The 22,842-nt window shown below is 38.9% G+C and overlaps 2 protein-coding genes and 1 non-coding gene across 3 annotated transcripts in view; 1 reads left to right on the top strand and 2 right to left on the bottom strand.

The window, feature by feature from the left end:
- Positions 1 to 8,050: 8,050 nt before the first annotated feature.
- LOC134659362 (cyclin-dependent kinase 6) lies at positions 8,051 to 13,315 on the bottom strand. The gene is made up of 7 exons (XM_063515034.1): positions 12,877 to 13,315; positions 11,963 to 12,131; positions 11,705 to 11,843; positions 11,433 to 11,600; positions 10,475 to 10,635; positions 9,851 to 9,986; positions 8,051 to 8,137 (listed from the first exon to the last, which is right to left on the bottom strand). The coding sequence occupies exons 1-7, from the start codon at positions 12,995 to 12,997 to the stop codon at positions 8,051 to 8,053; spliced, it is 981 nt and encodes a 326-aa protein (XP_063371104.1). The 5' UTR covers positions 12,998 to 13,315.
- A 480-nt stretch (positions 13,316 to 13,795) lies between these two features.
- On the bottom strand, positions 13,796 to 13,867 carry Trnap-cgg (transfer RNA proline (anticodon CGG)). Its single transcript has one exon. It is a non-coding gene; the product is annotated as a tRNA-Pro (tRNA).
- A 710-nt stretch (positions 13,868 to 14,577) lies between these two features.
- The window catches only part of LOC134659170 (uncharacterized), a 43,236-nt gene continuing 34,971 nt past the window's right edge, over positions 14,578 to 22,842 (top strand). The window contains exon 1 of the mRNA XM_063514802.1: positions 14,578 to 14,869. The gene's annotated coding sequence lies outside the window, so the exon portion shown is untranslated. The remainder of the gene's footprint in view (positions 14,870 to 22,842) is intronic.

Below are 22,842 nucleotides of genomic sequence, written 5' to 3'. Positions count from 1 at the left end.
CAGGAATCTGCCGCTTATTTCAGGTTGAACACTACTCGCGCCTTAATACGGAAAATGATGATGATGATGAGTCACTTCTCGGTACTTTGGACTACTTTGGAGGACTATTTCTCCCGGTTGAAATTGGGCAGCTAAAAAAATACGATCTGTTATTTTAGAATAGAATAGAAGACGCTTTATTAAAAAACGCTTAATTTAAACTGAACTAATAACACTGACAGATTGGTTATAAAGCGTTCCTGAAATGGTCTCCACTCAGCTTCATGTCAAAAAAAATACAAAATAAATAAAATCGAAGCCGGACAGTTGGATACCTTTCCTTGTACGTCCAATTAGTAATTGTGACAAGGTTATACTAGTTATGGTACATTTGCCCTGTAATCCTTTTTAGGTAACATTTATAAATGGTAAAAATCATTGACTGCTTCTCATGGACTGTTGAAAGGCTAAGTCCAGAACCGGTCTAGATCTAGATTATAAATATATAGCCTGGGAAGTCTAACGGTATGGATAACTGCGTTTCTGGTTTTATTCTGGACTCGAGTCGCGGTCAATTACATCAAATAGGGCCTCTAATTGTGTTGAGTCGAAGGTCGGGTCATGGGCCCTATTTGACTTGAAAAAGTACCTAACAAAAGTTACAAACTTGACCAGACGACATTTAGGTACGACAATTAAAATTAAGAATAAGAATAGAATAAGAATAAGAATAATATTTATTAAAAGAAAAACCTTATTAATAATACATAATGTCCAGTGGCCCCCACACTAGGCTATGCCTGTCACGTGGTGGCCGGAATCGAAATTCGTAAAGTGAAGGTAAAGAACCAAGGACTAATCTAATAGAAGGTAATGAAAGTAATAGTTACAGAAATTAAGCAATTCAAAGAATAAGGAAGAAAAAAGGAAAGAAAAAATTGTGTCTGTGTGCGCGTGTGTGTGTGTGTGTGTGTGTGTGTGTGTGTGTGTGTGTGTGTGTGCGTGTAAGGCTACAAAGATAGTTAGCATGTAAGTTAGGTGATGACCTTCAACAGCATCTCAGTTTGATTGTAGTTAAGACTTTTTAACCAGTGCTTAATTACGAATTTTGCTTAAAGAGGGGACTTTTCAGATATGTTGCAGGACTTTGCCACTGTATTGTAAATAAACGGATGCAGGAAGTTAGGAAGACGCCTCGCGAAAGCGGTTTTTATGATGGGAGTAGGAATTTTAAAGATTCGATTACGGATTAGGGTAAGATATTCTGCCGAATTTATAGTTTTTTGATGCATGTGAGTTGCAACTCGTAAGATCAATAATTGCCTCATACTAAGAACATCCGCGTCTTTATAAAGGGTAATCGTCGGAAACCATCGAGGCTTTCCAAGCATGACCTTGAGCACAAACCTTTGGGCCCTTTCGAGAAGCAGTAGTGCAGAGCTAGTGGAACCACCCCACACGCCAATGCAGTATGATAGGACGGATTCGCATATTGAAGTGTATACAAGCTTAAGCAACTCCCTCGTAGCAGAATTTCGTAGTAGTTTCATAATGAATACTACCTTTCTGACTCTAGCAGACAGCACTTCGATGTGCTTTTTGAAATTAAGATTTTCATCAAGCGTAATACCCAGGTACTTTATGGTGGTACAATTACTAATCACATCGAAAACTCTACATGAGTGAATAGCTGGGTCGTCCTCCGCACTGCCACAAGAAAGCTTGAGATCTGGCCGTGAGCTGGGGGCAGAAGAGGCCGTTTTATGAAAGCATAAGTATTTTGTTTTTGAAATATTAAGTGAGAGCAGGTTGTCAGCGAGCCACTTTGTAATCACAGTCAAACCTGACTCCGCTACTGCAAAGCAACGTGCCCATGAGACATCGTGAAACAGCAGAGCAGTGTCGTCTGCATAGCAGATAATTTCTGCCTGACTGATGGGAAGAGAGATTAAGTCATTGAGGTAGATCAGAAATAGGGTGGGACCGAGGATGCTTCCCTGCGGTACACCGAAAGTTATCGGGGCTGAGTCACTGACTAAAGTGCCAAGTCTTACACATTGCTTCCGGTTTGTAAGGTAGCTTTTAAACCAGTTCCATGCGATACCGCGAATACCTAACAGTTCAAGCTTCCTAAGCAATATCGGGATTGAGACAGTGTCAAATGCCTTGGCCAAGTCTAGGAAGATTCCCACGCAGGATTCTCCTCTGTCAAGATAGGAAGAGACAAGGTTAACCAGTAAGGTGGCGGCTTGCTCAGAAGATCTCTTTTTCCGAAAGCCATATTGACTTTGGGAGAGTAGGTGTTCTGATTCAAGGAAATTGACTAGTTGAATATTAATAATCTTTTCCAGCATTTTAGACAGACTACTGAGAAGAGAAATAGGGCGATAATTCCCGGGGCAGCTCTTGTCACCTCCTTTATGAACGGGAACCACTGCAGCAACTTTCCAGCATTCCGGAAAAGAACCCGATGAAATGCTGAGGTTAAAAATATGTACGAGTGGCTTGACGATATAATTTTTTAGATTTTTTAAAATACGAGTGTTTATTTTGTCAATGCCGGACGCGCAGTCAAGATTTAAAGACATGATTAATTTCTCTACTTCAGCATCGTCGGTAGGATTTAAAAAAATAGATCTAAGAGGGGAGTTGGTTAAAGCTACTTCAGTCGCAAGCGTGGTCTCACTCGTGTTATTATCAGAGAGTATAACATCTGCTAGGTTTTTGCCCACTGAAGAGAAGAAGTCATTGGTGTAATTTAGGGAATCAGAAACATTAGGCTTGATGGTGGCTAGTTCATGGGGTGTATGCCTATCCCGATTGAGGTGAGATATGTCTCTAATAATTTTCCAAAGTTTCCTCGGGTATTTTTTATTATCCAAAAGATGTTTCCGGTCAAAATCATCCTTGGTTTTTCGTAAAATGCTTATATAAAAATTTCTATATCTAGTATAAGTTATTTTAGCTATTTCGTTATGGGGGTGTTTCCTGTAATTGACATGTAGTTTGTCTTTGACTCTAGAGCATTTAATCAAGCCTGGAGTCATCCAAGGTTTTAAAATTAATTTTGAATTACTTATTGATCTGCATGAAGAATGTTTTGAGATTAGGTTAGTCAATATGGAGTAAAAGGCTTCTGCGGCTTCAGTAGCTGATGTTTTACTAGTGACCGTCTGCCAGTTTTCTTCTTTAAGCTCCGCTCCGATGGCTTCAAAATCTTGGTTGATCACGTTTCTTACAAACTAAAATTAAAAACGAAACTTAAAACCAATTTATTGTATATTTTTATAGTGGCCCAAATTCTGGGACTAATCGAAAAGGTACCTAACCGTTACAATTTTTGAAGCCCTAATAAAAAAAATAAGATGCCTAATTTTTATGATACAATTTAAAAAAAACCTAGGCCTCAATAAGAACGTCAGCGAGAAATTGAGAGAACACTAACGGGTCACTCTCGTTTTCATATTTTCGCCACCACGCGTGAGTGACTCGGTTTATTATTAAGTATATTTAACCCAGTGAAAAAAACATCAACTATCTTATTAAATGACATGCCTAAAGCGATGTGCAAGGACATAACAATACATCATTGTTACAATTGAACAAGATATGACCAGAAGTAAACTGATTGCAAAATGTGGTGTGGTGTTAAAATAGTTATTTACGATATACGATACAAGTGCGAATTACCCCTAATCTTATGGTATAACTCATTAGTTAAGTACCTATGAATAAATGTATATACTGTATACTCATTAAGCCCTTGCTACACGGTCGCCGACAAGCCTACTAACCGCCTGACCTTGGTCAGTTTTGGTCAAATTTTGTTGGAAACAACTGTCTACACGGTCCGTCCAGACCAAGGCCACGCGGTCTGAGGGGCTTGTCGGCGACCGTGTAGCAAGGGCTTTATGATTACCTAAGCAGAACCATGACATTTTGCAAGTACTTAATTAAAAGTATTATTTTGCAATTGTATTTTTTTACAACACCTACACGTTTGTGCTGATGCGGCGTGATAAATCATAAATCGTCACGCATTTAATAATTCTTTCATTTAATAATTAAAGACGAAAATGTTCATCTTTGAAATATTGTAATCGGACTTTGATTTTTTGAATTTTTTTGAATATTTCAGTTTAGGTATAACCTACTGTATTTTATATCCTATTTTTATGCTAATATACTGAACTTAAATATTATATCGTCGCCTAGTACCCACTGTGTAAGTGTGTAAATACTTTCGAGTTGCTCTAAAGCAACTCTAAAGGTTCCGTCACACAGGCGCGTATTCCGGGCGACGCGTGAGCGTTTTATATGTAAAAACGGCGCGCCCCGCTCACGCCCCTCCCGGACAACGCGCCTTAATAGTTTAATGTAGGTACCTATTTTTTTTTTTGAGATGCAGAATTCGTGACTACTTAAATTTATTCTGTTCTATGCCATGACATGACACAATTTAATGACATCATTATGCCGTAATCGGCTTTAAATAAAAGACAATCGCCGTTTTGATGCATACATATTATAATATTGAAGACCATTGCGTAATAGAAAATAAAGAGAGAACAACAATATAATTGTATGGTCCGACAATATAGAGATGTAGGTATTGGTTGGCTTCTACGCTACAGAACGCTATAGTTCGTTTTTTTAGCATTAGAAAAAACTTGAAAGAAGGTAAGCGATTTTGACATGTCTTTTAATTGAAAAACACTTTTTAAAAATCAATAACTATTACTTATGAAAGCAGAAGACTATAAGAGATCGTATTAGATTCATAATTGTTACATATTTACCGTAACTTATTTTTAAAATGTGTGTTTCAATTAAAAGACACATCAAGATTGTTTACCTTATTTCTAATGGTAAAAAAAAACGAAGTATAAAACAATAAATAATGGCAATTCTACCGCATGGCTGCGTCCCTTGGAGCTTGGAGTGGCCGGCGTTGGCCCATCGTGAAGAGGAGCCATAAGACACAGTCGCCATCGACCATCTCAGTAGCTCCGATATATATGATGGCGAGTGTACACTTACACTGATGGTCAAGAATATTTGAACACGTTACTTAGTAGGTATAGAAGTGTACACTTAAAGTTCAGGAATGCTTATAATATTCAAAGAATGCAGAGAAAACGAGTTGCAGGTGTATTCATTATCAGTTAAAATATTTAACTTTAGCTACTATCTAATAATCAGTGTTACTAATACGTGTGTGAGCTAATGGTAGGTATAATTTGAGACGTAATAGTCAAAGATGGCGGAAATTACAGGATGCCAGATGCGAGCGTACAGTGATTATGTCAGTAACACGGACTAGGCACGTAAGTTATTATAGGTACCTATCTAGTTTATAGTCTGCTAGAGTCCGTCTAAAGCGGAGTCCAGACGGGATGATCAAATCAACCGATTTGATCAGAACAGAAATTGGCGTCGATCTCCAATTTCAGTTTTATGACGTTATTAGAGCGTTCTAAAATAAAAAAGTGCTCCCAAAGGCGAATACTGGAGGCACAAATTGATATTCTTGCGTCCGCACCTGCATTTTATGAGTTCGTAATATAATATTGGTCATAATCGGCCTTGGAGGATACAACTAAACGGAGTAGCCATTAACAGGCTTTCCCCTCTGTCGAAAATAGACGGCCAACGGTCATACACAATGTATGGACTGACGTTTATCTGACATGGCTATTTTTACGTTACGCATACATTTGACGTTCCCCTCCCCCGCAAAAATCGGCAGACTGTTTTGTACAGAAAATTACAGACATGGCGTCTCCGTTTGATTATATCCTCCAAGTAATCGGCGATTGAAATCAGCGAGCCAAATTGGCGTTAGCATGAACCATGATAGACAGTTGAAATTTTCACAGATGATGTATTTCTGTTGCCGCTATAAGAACAAATACTAAAAAGGACGGAACCCTCGGTGGGCGAGTCCGACCCGCACCTGTCCGGTTTTTTTCTATAAACGTCATATTTTCATAGTAATTTGACATTATGATTATACACATCGCCACACTTCGTAATAATTTAATTTAATTTAAATTTTAGCAAATTTTGAATTTTACATGGCCGCAGGAGGATGAAACGAAGTGTCGGAAGACTCGGCGCGGACCCGGACCGTTCTATTGCTACTATTTCCACCTGCGTTGTCTATTTATCACTACATACATACATAGTATAAAACGAAGTCGCTTCTGTTTGTCTGTATGTACTATGTACCTATGCTTACTTGCTTAGATCTTTAAAACTAAGCAACGGATTTCGATGCGGTTTTTTTTAATAGATAGAGTGATTCAAGAGGAAGGTTTATTTGTTAACCCGTGCGCAGCCGGAGCTGGTCGCTAGTGCTTATAAAAGTGAATTTACGCACGAGAACAAAATAACACGATACGTACGTGTAATAATATTCTAACTGCTCAGTTTCACGAAAGCGATAATTCAACGTTTTCTCTTCGTGACTAGTTTAGTTTCACTAGTCGACGACAGGTGGCGCTGATAAGAGCTGAAGATAGCTACAGTTAGACCAAGATAAGTCTGCAAGTGTTATTTTAAAAGTCAAGCTTCTAATGAAATTATGACTTGCAATGCGTATGCCCGGACGTACAAAAGCATGTTTGCCTTAGCTGAAATGAATAAGACCTTCGTTAACGCTTGGTCAATCAATGTATTTCTAATTAATAATTGATAACTTTCTACTGCGGACTTTTCCCTTTTTTTCTTTTAATTGTTTGACCTTAATGTGGTTTAGGTAGGTACCTACGAAATGAATGAGTACTTAGGTATGAATAAAACCATATTGACATACAAAAATAATTTTATTTGGCGACAATTCGAAAAGGAACATTTTATTCTTGTACAATTATCTTGATCATTAATTAATTATTATCACTATCATTAATTAATACTTAACATTAAAAATGCGGTTGTATCAAAAATACTTAGTAATAAAAATTATAGTTATTTAAAAATTCTAACCTAAAATTATGTACTTATCAAATTGCATTAATTAGCATCAAAAAACATTAACTTAATAATCTTAATACTATTTTATTAAAGTAAAGCTCAAATGACAACATCTCAAATCGTACGACTGCAGGTTTAAAAATATCATTAGTTAGACCAAGACAAGTCTGCAACGATTTTAATAGCACGCGCAGTGCAAGTGTTATTTTAAACGTCAAACTTCTATGAAATTATGACGTATAAATAACGGGGTCCCTTTGTTTCCCATAAAGTTTTAAGTCATAATGTATTGTTTGTCATATTATCATTAGTCATAAAACTGAAACCGTTAACTTTTCAGGATTTCCGTGAGGTTGTCCTATAGATAGGTTAGGTTAGGTTTGTTTTATGGCAATCCTGAAAAGTGACGCGTTTCTGAACCAAATGAATTATAACTAACGAAAATGCGGGTAAACAATACATTATGACTTAAAACTTTATGGGAAACAATAGAGACCCTTATAAGCTCCTGAGTCCCTGAGGCCTTTATAAGGGATTTAAATTAAACCGAATTTTGAATTAAAATGGATAACAAGGTTCCGAATTCAAAACTGCAATAATGACAAGGGGGACTTCAAAATCGTTGCAGACTTATCTTGGTCTAACTGTATGTATGTTGATTAGGGATGTTGCGGATGCCGATTTTTTGACATCCGCGGATGCGGATTTTTAAAGGCTCACATCCGCGGATGCGGATGTCAAGATAGGTACATAAAAAACATCAAATATTACTTTTTAGTAATTATTATTTGAAAAAAACCGGCCAAGTGCGAGTCGGACTCGCGTTCCAAGGGTTCCGAACATTAAGTCCCACTCACGCTTGACTGCTCATTTCTAATAGATTTTTTCGGCTAATGACTAAATTACCTAGCAGTCTAGCACTTACGCCGATGCTAAGACGTTCCTGTACCGACCTGTTCCACATCCGCATCCGCATTAAACTCCGCATCGATTTTATGCGGATGCGGATGTTGAAAATAATGCGGAAGTTCCGCGGTTGCGGATGCGGATATTCGCAACATCCCTGATGTGGATATTGTAGATGTATATTGTAATGTTACGTGAGGGGCTCGTCGGTGAAGTAAGGGTGCTCCAGGCAGTCGAGCGCCGTCAGACGCTTGGCCGGGTCGAACACCAGCATGCGCTGCCAAATAGAATAGTAGTTTGTTTCACAAGGGGGCAAAGTTGTTGTTTAACCGCTCGTGCTAATATTGATACCCGAGCAAGAGAAAGATTCCAAAAGTGAACCACAAGCGTAGCGGGTGGTTCGAAAAATGGAATCTTAAGCGGTGCGAGGGTTTCAAAGCACGAGGGTTAAACAAAATTTGCCCCCAAGTGAAACACAACATCTTTCACCGAAACCAACCCGAAGAAAATATAAAAACAAACCAAAAATGAACGTTTTTTTTTTTTTTTTTAATGGCGTTTATTACAGTAGCCAGTGTCATGTCGATATGTATATAAATCGAAAATTTAGAAATTATGATGAGATAATTAATAATAGTTGCTGATTTCAAAAATGAACGTTTATTAAAAATGTATCATTCAAAATCATAATTTAAAAGTAAATTCTACCAGCAAACATAAGAAAACAACTCAAAATATGAATTTAATTACTTTGCCTCACATGTGAATGAAATGCAACTTTGCTATCCGTTTTTGAACAACCAAGAGAGCCTTTCCCGGTTGGTGTGTTGAAAAAGCCTTTGTTAACCCTTTGACCGCCAAAGACGTCAAGTGACCCGTACGGCTACAGCCCAATATCAACCTTCGTACATTCCGACAAGGTTCACAATGACGCGCCGCGCACAAGGGGGTGGTGTTCAAAGGGTTAAAAATATGATGTCAAGATATTTATTGTAAAATGTACAAGCACCCTTTAATTTATTAGATTTTTTGTAGATATAACTCAAACACAACAGAGACAGTAGTATTCCCACAGCGAATTTTCTTAAATAAGGTCAATGTGGCTAATTCCGTCATAGGGACTATTCCGTCCATTAGCGTTTTTCTCGAACAACGAACAATATTGATAAATTCGTCGACAAAACAGCGATTGCTTGTACTTTCAGCAATCAAAAGCGAATGGGGTTTTTAGGGTTCCGTACCCAAAGGGTAAAAACGGGACCCTATTACTAAGACTCCGTTGTCCGTCCGTCCGTCTGTCTGTCACCAGGCTGTATCTCGTGAGATACAGCCTGGTACGGTTCGTGAACCGTGATAGCTAGACAGTTGAAATTTTCACAGATAATGTATTTCTGTTGCCGCTATAACAACAAATACTAAAAACAGAATAAAATAAAGATTTAAGTGGGGCTCCCATACAACAAACGTGATTTTTGACCGAAGTTAAGCAACGTCGGGCGGGGTCAGTACTTGGATGGGTGACCGTTTTTTTTGCTCTATTTTTTGTTGATGGTGCGGAACCCTCCGTGCGCGAGTCCGACTCGCACTTGGCCGGTTTTTTCTTAGATTTTTCCGATGGACACGTTCTCCGGCCACTCATCACTTGATCAATCTGAAGACAAGCATGTATGACATGGACTCACCCGTATAAGGTCCAGGGCATGGGGGTGTATCCTGGGCAGTACATCAGCCAGGTCCTGTGGAGGGTACTCCGGGAAGCTGTCAGCTACGATGGATACATTCTCCGGCCACTTCTCTGACCCATCAATCTGAAGATAACATGTAATATGGACTCACCCGTATAAGGTCCAGGGCGTGGGGGTGTATCCTGGGCAGTACATCAGCCAGGTCCTGTGGAGGGTACTCCGGGAAGCTGTCAGCTACGATGGATACATTCTCCGGCCACTTCTCTGACCCATCAATCTGAAGATAACATGTAATATGGACTCACCCGTATAAGGTCCAGGGCGTGGGGGTGTATCCTGGGCAGTACATCAGCCAGGTCCTGTGGAGGGTACTCCGGGAAGCTGTCCGCTACGATGGACACGTTCTCCGGCCACTCTTCTCTGGGTGGTCGCCCAATCAATCTGAAGAAACATGGCATTTGTTATTAACATGGTATGTGGCTTCGTCTGACCTAATTGCCAGCAGTTCTAAGCCTATCTTCGAAATATCAGGTTGAAATTACAAGGTTCGCTTAATAAACCAGTCACTAATTTAAGGCAATATACCACGGGACTTCACCCCACGTAATTGCCAGCAGTTCTTAGCCTACCCTCAAAATTGCAGCTCAAAATTCCAAGGATTTCTAAAGAAACTGGTCACCAACTTAATGTAAATGTCATATGATATCATCCCACCTAATCGCCGGCAGTAAAAATAGTTTTAAACCTATCCCTAAAATCCTACCATAAAACTTCAAGGTATCCTGAATAAACCAGTCACCAATTTAAGCTAAAACGCCATAAGGCACCATCTGACTTCACCCTACCTAACCGCCAGCAGTTCCTAACCTATCTTCAAAATTTCAGCTCCAAAATCCAAAATCTGCAGAACAAACCAGTAACCAACTAACCTGAATATGCAGTGCAGCTGATCAGAGTCAGACGCCCCAGGCAGCAGAGGGGCCCGGGAGTGCAGCTGGGCGAGTACGCAGCCCGCAGACCACACGTCCACGCCGGTGTTGTACGACACCCCGAGCAGGACCTCGGGAGGCCGGTACCACAGGGTTACCACCTGGAATGATATATCTAATATGTTGCACCTGGAATGATCAGTTTATTCTGATACTTTTAAAGGTCTTCAGGAACAAATATTGGTAATGGGATACCCTCCAATTGAAGGGGGATTTAAATCTTCCCAAGGCAGAGGTGTAGGGTTGGAGCTGGTGTAGCTTTGTTCGACGTTCATAAACGCATTGTAATTATGCCTACTTGAATAATACTATCTTTATCTTTATCGAGGGTTGTGAATTTGCTAGGATTTAAATCTAATGGAGCGAGTTTGACGCGAACTCCAGATGCCACCAGGGTGAGGTGGTTGTGAGACTTCAGGTCTCGGTGGACGATGCGGTTGGAGTGGTGGAAATCAACTTACCACACTGGTGAGCTGAGCATATCAGTATCGTAAGTTTTGGCGAGGCCGAAGTCTGCAAGTTTGACGCGACCTTCAGACGTCACCAGGAGGTTGTGAAGCTTCAGATCTTGATGGACTATGCGGTTTGAGTGGTGGAAGTCAACTTACCACACTGGTGAGCTTCATATCAGTATCGTAAGTTTTGGCGAGGCCGAAGTCTGCAAGTTTGACGCGGCCTTCAGACGTCACCAGGAGGTTGTGAAGCTTCAGATCTTGATGGACTATGCGGTTTGAGTGGTGGAAGTCAACTTACCACACTGGTGAGCTTCATATCAGTATCGTAAGTCTTGGCGAGGCCGAAGTCTGCAAGTTTGACGCGACCTTCAGACGTCACCAGCAGGTTGTGTGGCTTCAGGTCTCGGTGGACGATGCGGTTGGAGTGGTGGAAGTCAACTTACCACACTGGTGAGCTTCATATCAGTATCGTAAGTCTTGGCGAGGCCGAAGTCTGCAAGTTTGACGCGGCCTTCAGACGTCACCAGCAGGTTGTGTGGCTTCAGGTCTCGGTGGACGATGCGGTGGGAGTGGAGAAAGTCCACGCCGGAGAGGATGTCGTAGGACATGCTCTGAAAATTCACATATATTGCTTATTTTTGGTACGCCGATGCAATTTACAATCACAACATTACGTATCATTTATTTAGACCTTGCGGTATTATAATAAACTCACCCGGATCCTATTTTCTGACAACGGTCCCGGAGCCCGCTTAAGATACGAGTCCAGGTCTTGTTCCACATGCTCGAAGACGAGGAACAGCACCAGCTGCTCCCGTTCCATGGAGTGACCGCCGTGACATACGTCCAGCAACCTGAACAACACATTATAATTTATTGTTTTACGTTTAGAAAGAATTCTGCAGACACTGGGGCGACACTGCTCCTTTCTCGGTCAGTACCACCTTTACTTTCTTCATAGAGACCATCTTACCTGACTATGTTGGGGTGTTTATAAGCCCCTAGCTGCTGCAGCAGTGCTATCTCCCGCAGCGTGGACAGCGGGATCCCATCCTCGGTCAGCGCCACCTTCACTTTCTTCATGGCAACTATCTGCCCGCCTTTGAGAAGGTCTCTCGCTTTGTAGACGGTTCCATAGGCACCTGCAAGGATGTCATATAATGTATTCAAAAAGTGGTTTTTGCAATTAAATTATATACCCCATAATTCAGGCAGGTAGTTGCCAGAATTATGGGGTGAGCTGGAATAGATCCATCTGAATAGAAAATAGCGGCACAAGTATTTTTTACTGAATATGCTGGTGCTGCACAGTGCCGCACACAGGTGAAATCCTGCCTACAATATATTTGCCTAAACAATATATTTTCAATATTACTGAACATGCTAGGACGCCTATTTTTGGCGATCTGTTATTTACGGCTTGGAATCAAAATTGTAGTGTTCATTTAATAAATTGATGACAAAATGTGACATTCATAACAAAAAGGTGCATTGTCGATTGTAAATAAAGGCGATTTCTTTTAGCATTATTAAGGCAGTATCGCCTTATTGTCAATCGAAGGCAAGTTACCTTTTACTTCAAAACGTCACAAATTTCTTTACACGGAAGTCAAACTACTACAAAAAAATCTTGACATGACTTCCGTGTATCATACAACAATAAAATACTGTTTTTGTGTGGTGTGTGGTGTGTTATAAGTTATAAAGCTCTGTACGTTTAAAGCTTATACCTATTTTAGAACATTTACAAAGATTTTAGATTTTTAGCATTTCTAAAGGCGCTCCATAATCATGCGTGAAATGTACCTATTAAAAACCCGGCACATGGGAGCCGATAGTATTTAGGTTAAATTATGAAGTCATAACGTTATTAAAATGATACTATACCCGTGCCAATGACGTTGAGCTCTTCATATTTCTTCGCAGATTCGAACAATCCACTGACTTCACTTATTGAGACGAGAGGAGCTGATTTTGAACTACCACTAGCTGAAGAAGAGTCCGACATTTTTATTGTTTAGAACTAATTTTAACTCACAAAACACTTAACTATATCACAGATCACAAATACACACTCTTCATGACTGTTTTAAGGATTTACAAAGGCATTTACACAAACAAAGTTCTTTATTTTGTCCTTAAACTTGTTTAAAAGTTTGTTTTATTTCAGTGTGAACTTTACAAGTGCAAGCTTTGAGGAGTGAGGGGAACGGGGGGTGTAACTGTAATCAAAGAACACCTGTCGTATAATCCAACTATATTCAGAAGGCGAAATACAACTTATTTGTAAATGCAAGTGACGACTTTTTACTCTGGTCGTTTTTTTGCGTCTACAACTGTTGTGATACGTCTATTGACATCTAGCGTGGAATGAAGGAACTAAATAAATAAAAGAAAGATACACAGGCGAATCGTCAACAGTTACGATCAGACGTAATAGAGGGCAGCACATGTCTAATTATGTCGAAAGCTATACAACTTACTGAAATTTGATTGAAAACAAGTTTTGCAATTTTATTTAGGTTTTTCATTATTGAAATAATGAGTTCTTATTTCTTTCTTAATTTTACCAAATAAGAAATTGGGATTATTAATATTAACTTAAATAAATTAAATAAGATTGATTCTGCAGTGACATACATTTCTATAATAAAATAAAAAATAGCATTATTAACCAGAGTAATTACAAAAATAATTAACAAATACCTGCAAATACTAAGCTTGTATATTTCATTAAAAACATAATCCATTTTACCTGTAAGAAAGTGAAATTAAATACCTCAAAAACACAAAAAGGACAGTGTCCGGGCTCGTCCGGGATTTGAACCCGGGACCTCTCGCACCCGAAGCGAGAATCATACCCCTAGACCAACGAGCCATGTTAGAGCCGGTTGAAATACATTATTAGTCTGCACGACCGATGACGTACTTAGTTTTAAAAGGAATTGGTGCAAATCTAAACAACTTTGATAAGTTTATTAGTAAATATATATAACGTGCTAAAACATATTATCTACATGCATTAATCATTTAGAGTCTGTCCGTAAATAGAAGAATCGTGGAATGTATGGGGCCCATTACATTCCACGACTCTTCTCCTTCCGAACAGACTCTATTAGCGTTCATTGCTTGTGAAGTTTCAAGTTTTTCTTCATACAAACATCAATTAAAATTGAGTGAAGAAAATTGGGTTACTCAATATACTCATTAATCTTTCTTGATTGACGTAAGTTACGTCCTACAATACAAGTCAAGCATTTCGTGTATAACGTAGTATCACATTACCCTTTCAAAGATGCTGTGTAGCGTCACAGTTTTTGTTTCCAGCAATAAACTTTGCATTTTCTAATAGATGCCTGTATTTTTTAATAATTTTGATAGCGCCACAATCAACCTGCACCCGAATATACGCTTAGCTGCATCGAAATAAGAAATAAAACAGTTCGAATCGTTTTAGAAAGTTGACGCGGGAAAGGAGAAAAAAAATACCGCTACATGACACCTCTAGCCGTCTCTTTCTTTCCCACCTTTCTCGTATGTTCTCTCTTTCTCGCTTACGGCACGCTCGAATACATTTAGAATGAAGCCAGTCGTGTGTTGTGTGCTGCGCGCGCATGTTCGAAAATGGCCGATATTTGGTAAAATAAACAATTTGAATACTTTTATGAATTGGAAAACTTTAATTTTGCCTTTTTTAGTGTCGTGTCAGTGATTGTAAATAGTTATTTGTTGTGTATATAATTGTTGTTGACTATTCAAGTGTTAAGACGTGTGCTGTGCAAATGTGAAAGTTTCTTATAAGAAAAGACTGTGTTCTTTTTTGCAAGTTTATCCTACTTTTTTTATTTGGACAGCTGTTTTTATTGCTAATTACGCTGAGGTAAGTTCCGTTTATAAATAATGCCAGCTCATTCTTTATAAATTTATAATTATGTATGGTGGGTAGTTTAGTTTTCCTTGTCCCAATGGTCAACTGGTGAAAATGCCATTTTGCAGTAAGTCCGCCACGTGTACCTCGTTATCGTTGTTTTGTGCAATTCATTTTTAAAATACTTAAACAAAACCCTTGTCTACATTTGGGCGTTGACGTCTTTTAAGGCTTCGTCACACAGGCTGCAAGTTTTCCGGGCGGGACGTGAGCGGAGCGCGCCGCTTTTACATATTAAACGCTCACGCCCCGCTCACGCCACGCCTGGAGAACGCGCAGCTTGTGTGACGACGCCTTTACTAGGACAGGGAGGGGATGCTAGGATCAAACGACATGTGAGAGCTATATGATATGGTCACTTAAAAGACATTTACGCTTATATTTTGAGAGGTGAAGAGGCTAGTCCGTATTGAGCAACTTTCGCGAAAAATTTGGCTGTTTTATGCATTTTGTTTGGCTTATTTCAACTCGAAATATATTCATTTTGTTTGCATGCGTATATGTATACTTAAATATACATAATAACATTAAATTATTTTATCAAGATTACTGAGATCGCTTACAGCGATAAGACCGCCTGTTGCTACCTTTATTTACATTATAAATCTGTTATCGAATTTTCTTTTGTGGTGCAATAAAGTGTATTTTATGTATTTACTTACTTACTTTATTTAAATTATTTTTTTCTCAAACATGCAATGAAATGTCGTCGCTCCGGGCGTTATATCAGGCTTCGAAGTATCACGTTTAGGGCGGAGCAACTCCAGAGAACTGTAAAGGAATTTCATACGAAATTGAAGGCCTAGGCCGGGAAGTAATTTTTTTTAATTCTAATGTAAACATGGGGTCTGTGTCCATGAACAGGCTAAACAGCCGAATTATATATTTTTTTTTATATTTTTAGTGAACGAATGGTTATCGGACCAAAATATCCGTGTTAACGCCTGTTATACACGAACGTACTGATATTAAGAATACGAATCTGTATGATTCAATGTGTTGATGAATATACTTGGTCAACCAGATCTTGACAGTAGAAAAAGGCGGCAAATTTGAAAAATGTAGACGCGAAGGGATATCGTCCCATAGAAAATTTGAATTTCGCGCCTTTTCTTACTGACAAGATTTGGTTGACCAGCTATAAATTTAAAATTTTGTCTATATGTAAGTCACCAGAGACCATAGACAATATTTAAAATCCTCTGCATTTATTTTATTTATAGAAATTGAGATTCTTATTATCAGATTGTGTATAATGGCCCTAATAAGGTCTATTCGAACACGCGCAAAATACGGACGACTTCCGTAAAAAAAAACAATTATGGCGGGATTGGAAGGAAAATTAAAAAACTTTTGTTGTGAAGTTGGATTTTTTTATAAAGATTATAAATTTGTTTTTTTTAGTGGTGTATTTTTTTATTTCATTGCATGTTTGAGAAAAGCACTATACATGTCTAGCCGTGAAAAGGTCTTGCCGGCTTCGTATCACTATCCGACCTCCCTACGGTCGGGCTATACCTACTCACCCGGCAAGCCCTTCTTTCCCGGCGTCTGCGGTAATGTACTATTTCTACCTACCGAATTGGAGCCACGGGTCCGTAAGAACTATTATATAATCTGTGCCACGGGGAGCAAAGTAGGACCATTTTACGGTAACTATAGTTATTTGTACAACAAGAGATCAAAGTTTGATATTTCTTCGAGTGCTAAATTGAGTCCCGTGCAAGCGAAAGATTCTATACTAATCTAATTTAGAATCTTGAGCGTAGTAAGGGACTCAAAAGCGCACGAGATGTAAATAACTTTGATGTCGTGTAGTTCACAACACTTTTCACCTCAGCAGTGAGAACATATTAGAGAACCCGAAAAATGTATTCCTTCTTCATCGCTTACCTCTATTCACTCATGTTTTCAAAAGATATACCAACCATTAAGTTTTCACCTCAGCAGCTCGAACAAGGGTACTTTGCTACTTAAAAACCGTGAGCAAAATAGCATTTTGCTCATTTTGTCTCGCTCAGTGAGCAAAATGCGATTTTGCTCACTGTTTTTAAGTAGCAAAGTACCCTTGTTCGAGCTGCTGAGGTGAAAAATAGTTTTTCTAAAAATGAGTCAAACGATGCCAGGGGAACGTTAACAGTTAACATTGGTTCCACTTTCCTCTAAAGCTATATCTTAACATCTTGTGTATTTGAAGGTCACTCCCAACAGGACCGGTCCTATAATCGGGTCAGCGACGCCCTTAGAACATGTTCTAATGGTAATGGTAGTACCAGACTTAGTCGCGAAGATACGAGTCTCGTGTACAGTTAGAATAAGACAACATTCCAGCGTATCACAAATAAACATGCTTTCCAACGCAGACATTTGAATCCAGTGCCAATACAACATTACAACACAAATTGTTTTTGATAAATGGTATGTATGACCCCTTGTCGCGCGTGACTCCATAGTACTCCATACCTATTAAAATGGGCCGAATAGGTACGGAGTTTGCCGAATACGAATATTCGGCCGAATGTAATATGTTCGGTTCAGATCTTACCGAACAGATATAGGTACTTAATATTATTCGCCCGAATTCTTCTTCAATTACGCCAATACCCAAAGCCGAAGGAAAAATGCTTATAAATAAGTATCTAATAGTATAATACGCTTTAAAATATTAAAATGCAACTCTATTTTACAGACCACTTAAATATGCACTACATTCCTTTGTAACCCGCATGGAAAAGCAATAAAAGTGAAAACTGATAAGCTGGCACGTTTAAATCACTGTACACCAGGGCCGTGTTTTATAAAGGAAGTTGCCAGCAGCTTGATGAAACCAGGACACCATTTAATATAACAATTTAAAAGCTTACAGATAAATTAAATGGCCTTTACACGCTTGACAAGCTTGGCGCTTTACAAGTAGAATTGTAAAATTGTAGCTTGTACAGTAACTTTATATTATATGATAAAACTGGCGACCCGCCCCGCTTCGCACGGGTTTACAAATTAACATAACCTTCCTCTTGAATCACTCTTATCTATTAAAAAAAAACCGCATTAAAATCCGTTGCGTAGTTTTAAAGATCTAAGCAGACAAACAGACAGCGGGAAGCGACTTTGTTTTATACTATGTAGTGATAGTGATATTGTTGCACCCTAAAGGGTAAAAATTAAAAATGCAAGTAGACCCAATAATAAACAACTCTCAAAAGACAGACAGACACCCCACTGCTTCACTAAGCTGCACCGAGAATGCAAATTACTGGCCTAGGCCTAGAATTATGCTCTCCCATGGGACTATAAACTTTCCATGGCGTAATTGGCAGCGCGTAGGGATAATGACAGGTGTCATGGCTGTTGAAGAATCCAGAGCGAAGTGAGATAAAGTAGGGTAAACCATCTAATAATTGGCACTGGTACCAGTCATTAGGATCTATATTAGTAGGATGGTGATTTTCCCAGGTGTCCTCGCCTCATACATGAGACGGGGACAGATGGGTATGATTAATATGAATGCACTTATTCCCATTTGTGTCCGGTAGGGACAAATAGGAATACACCTGAATGAATGTCAACAATGCCGGCTTATAATAAAATTAATATGTACATTGGATACAAAATAAAGATTTAAGTATATCTCTATCCAAGGACCATAAATGAATTTATTTATGGTCCTTGCTATATCTATCTCTAAAAGTCTGGACTATGTAGGGGTGCCATCATTAAGGTAGTTTACCCCAATAATGCCCTACATGGAATATTTACCAAATAGGTATACGTTTTATTGCGATATCAGGAACGAAAATAAGAAAAAGCGGCCAAGTGCGAGTCGGACTCGCCCATGAAGGGTTCCGTATTTAGGCGATTTATGACGTATAAAAAAAAACTACTTACTAGATCTCGTTCAAACCAATTTTCGGTGGAAGTTTACATGGTAATGTACATCATATATTTTTTTTAGTTTTATCATTCTCTTATTTTAGAAGTTACGGGGGGGGGGACACACATTTTACCACTTTGGAAGTGTCTCTCGCGCAAACTATTCAGTTTAGAAAAAAATGATATTAGGAACCTCAATATCATTTTTGAAGACCTATCCATAGATACCCCACACGTATGGGTTTGATGAAAAAAAAATTTTTGAGTTTCAGTTCGAAGTATGGGGAAACCCAAAAATTTATTGTTTTTTTTCTATTTTTGTGTGAAAATCTTAATGCGGTTCACAGAATACATCTACTTACCAAGTTTCAACAGTATAGTTCTTATATTTTCGGAGAAAAGTGGCTGTGACATACGGACGGACAGACAGACGGACAGACGGACAGACAGACAGACAGACATGACGAATCTATAAGGGTTCCGTTTTTTGCCATTTGGCTACGGAACCCTAAAAATGATATTAGAAACCTCAATATCATTTTTGAAGACCTATCCATAGATACCCCACACGTATGGGTTAGATGAAAAAAAATTTTTGAGTTTCAGTTCGAAGTATGGGGAACCCCAAAAATTTATTGTTTTTTTTCTATTTTTGTGTGAAAATCTTAATGCGGTTCACAGAATACATCTACTTACCAAGTTTCAACAGTATAGTTCTTATAGTTTCGGAGAAAAGTGGCTGTGACATACGGACGGACAGACAGACGGACAGACAGACAGACAGACAGACAGACAGACAGACATGACGAATCTATAAGGGTTCCGTTTTTTGCCATTTGGCTACGGAACCCTAAAAAGAGGAGAATTTAAAGAATTTTCACATCATTCATTTCATGTTTCATGTCAATAAGTTTCAAAACAATTATTATCGATATCACTCCACTCCAAAATGTTCTTCTTCCCATATTTCGATTCATTTTATCCTTGATACCTTCTAAGTATAATTACTCTATTATCTAGGTATGCAAAGTACTCTAATCAACGAAGATATAAGATACCCAATTTAAGATAACACTGTCGAATCACAAAAGGCGGGTAAAAGTCTCACGTGTGGCGCGCGCGCATATAACGGTATGACAGGTGCGGGTGCGCGACCCACATTCTGGCATATATACCGTAGACCCTTAGGTAGGCACATACCTACTGGCCTTGAACAAGTTCTAATACATACACAGGGTGGAAATGTTTTTGAGTCATGCCACAAATGCGTTTATGGCAGTATGCCGATAGGCGGAGTATCTAGGCTTAAACACACACACACACACACACACACACACACACACACACACACACACACACACACACACACACACACACACACACACACACACACACACACACACACACACACACACACACACACACACACACACACACACACACACGTTACATATATTTATATAGGTATATTTCGGGGATCTCGGAAACGGCTGTAATAATTTCGATGAAATTTGCTATATGGGATTTTTGGTGGCGAAAAATCAATCTAGCTACATTATTAGGTCTTAATCTCTGGGAAAACGCGCATTTTTGAGTTTTCCACCGATTTTCGAGTGACGAAATCGAGCGATCGAAATTCAAAAAGCGGCCAAGTGCGAGTCGGACTCGCCCATGAAGGGTTCCGTATTTAGGCGATTTATGACGTATTAAAAAAAACTACTTGCTAGATCTCGTTCAAACCAATTTTCGGTGGAAGTTTACATGGTAATGTACATCATATATTTTTTTTAGTTTTATCATTCTCTTATTTTAGAAGTTACAGGGGGAAGTTACACACATTTTACCACTTTGGAAGTGTCTCTCGCGCAAACTATTCAGTTTAGAAAAAAATGATATTAGAAACCTCAATATCATTTTTGAAGACCTATCCATAGATACCCCACACGTATGGGTTTGATGAAAAAAAAAATTTTGAGTTTCAGTTCGAAGTATGGGGAACCCCAAAAATTTATTGTTTTTTTTCTATTTTTGTGTGAAAATCTTAATGCGGTTCACAGAATACATCTACTTACCAAGTTTCAACAGTATAGTTCTTATAGTTTCGGAGAAAAGTGGCTGTGACATACGGACGGACAGACAGACGGAAAGACGGACAGACGGACAGACAGACAGACAGACAGACATGACGAATCTATAAGGGTTCCGTTTTTTGCCATTTGGCTACGGAACCCTAAAAATCTGCCCCCTGTGCGTGGATACAGCAGTGTATGAAACTGTACACTTTTAGACATTAACAGTACCGTAAAATGGGGTGAGTAGGTTTCGCGGGGAGAGGTGGGTTATGAATGGGGAGAGAAGGTTTGAGAGGGGGGTGAGAAGGGATTTTAAGGCTACTGCTACAAAAATAATGTATTCCAATTTAAAATGGAGCTATAGTAATACGCATAATAAAAAAAATCGATCCAACATTCTTCCAAAATCACCTTTGTATGAAAAGCCCTCTCACCCCAAATACGAGGCACTACGGGGTGAGGTGGGTTTTCCTCTTTATCGTCAAAGTTATGAAATGGAACTACCCAAAATAAGATAAAAACTAAAATACAAACGTCCGGAACACTTATTATATACACCATTCAGTTTGCATATGTAAAAATAAAATGTTATCGAGGTTTGAATGTCAGTTTTGCGCCTACTCACCCCATTTTACGGTACCTAATGTTTATATGAAACTCGGTTTCAGTTCATATCATACGGTACACTCGTAGTTTAATATCTTTCATTACATCACATATTCACATACCTAAACTACTATTAAATGTCTCTTTTACTTTTTATTATGTAATTATTTAAGTTTCTACGTTCATAATATTGCGTAAGTTTATTACGTTGTTGACAATTTGTACAGAATACGAAACATACCTAATGTAAAAACTCTCTCATGATCTGCGCTCTGCATAATTCTGCATCTGAATAAAGTTTTCCAAGACGATTGCATAATAATAAGTAAAAGTAGGTACCTACATAAATCAATAAATGATGACTCACGCTAGACCGGGCCCGGGCCGGGGTGGAGCTTCCGGCGCTTCGTTTTCTATGGAAAGCACCACGTGATCACTGATCAGCCGTCATAGAAAATGACATGTCGGATACCTCGGCCTGGGCACGGCCCGGTCTAGTGTGAGTCATCTTAAACCTTCTTCAAGAGTGATAGGTGAAAATGAAAACCACATTTAAAAAATCCGTTCACTATTTTTTGAGTTCGCAAACTTACAGACCGATAGACAGACATACGCAACTTTGTTTTATAATAGGTATGTATTGAAATGTACAAAACAAAACATGTATTAAGTAGATATGTAGCTTTACAATTTTTCCTGCTTGCGCCTACAATGTTTTGTTAATTTGAAATCTTCCACCATCACCACCCTTCTTTGTCACGGCACGTAACCTACTTCGTCTGCGTGGAATTAGTGATAGCAGCTTAAGTACTTATTACCTATAGCGCCTGGATATTGCTAATATTCAATTTACGCATTGCTTACTTCAATTATTGCATGGGTAATTCATTAACTCTTTCAATTTCACCCCCCCTTTGCACTCTCTTCAGGGATGATTTCCGACATAAAAACTATATGTTCTTCCCCGGGACTCAAACTAATCTCTATGCCAAATTTCGACTAAATCGGTTCAGCGGTTTAAGCGTGAAGAGCTAACAGACAGACAGACTTCCTTTTATAATATTAGTATGGATTAGTAGTGATTAATGACTATTTATTTCTCACCTCCGAGTTCGACGATCGCATGTAATAGATAATAAACGCATTTACATACTTTCTTGTTTATATAACAGCAATTTGAGGTTTAGGTCGTTGAACCGAACGGTTTTCTTATCATTAGCAACGCGTTTAAGTGGTTTTACTACTTTTTACTAAACAGTTACGTGAAATAGACGAGAGGTATGCGCATCCGATGTTCGAAACCTGGCCGATGACACCTCTACACGATGGACCATCATAGTAGCCACTGCCACTAAGATGGGCCAGGGTGTAGAG

Source organism: Cydia amplana, chromosome 24, assembly GCF_948474715.1.
Source record: "Cydia amplana chromosome 24, ilCydAmpl1.1, whole genome shotgun sequence".
Lineage (NCBI taxonomy): Eukaryota > Metazoa > Arthropoda > Insecta > Lepidoptera > Tortricidae > Cydia > Cydia amplana.
The sequence above is the reverse complement of the archived record's forward strand: the minus strand, read 5'-3'. Positions and strand labels throughout refer to the sequence as shown.

Coding starts and splice junctions, on each gene's coding strand:
- LOC134659362 (XM_063515034.1), bottom strand. CDS start 12,997: ATGTCGGACTCTTCTTCAGCTAGTGGTAGTTCAAAATCAGCTCCTCTC. Junction 11,601..11,704: donor TGTCAGAAAATAGGATCCGG/GTGAGTTTATTA, acceptor GTGAATTTTCAG/AGCATGTCCTACGACATCCT. Junction 10,636..11,432: donor ATATGAAGCTCACCAGTGTG/GTAAGTTGACTT, acceptor ATATCATTCCAG/GTGGTAACCCTGTGGTACCG.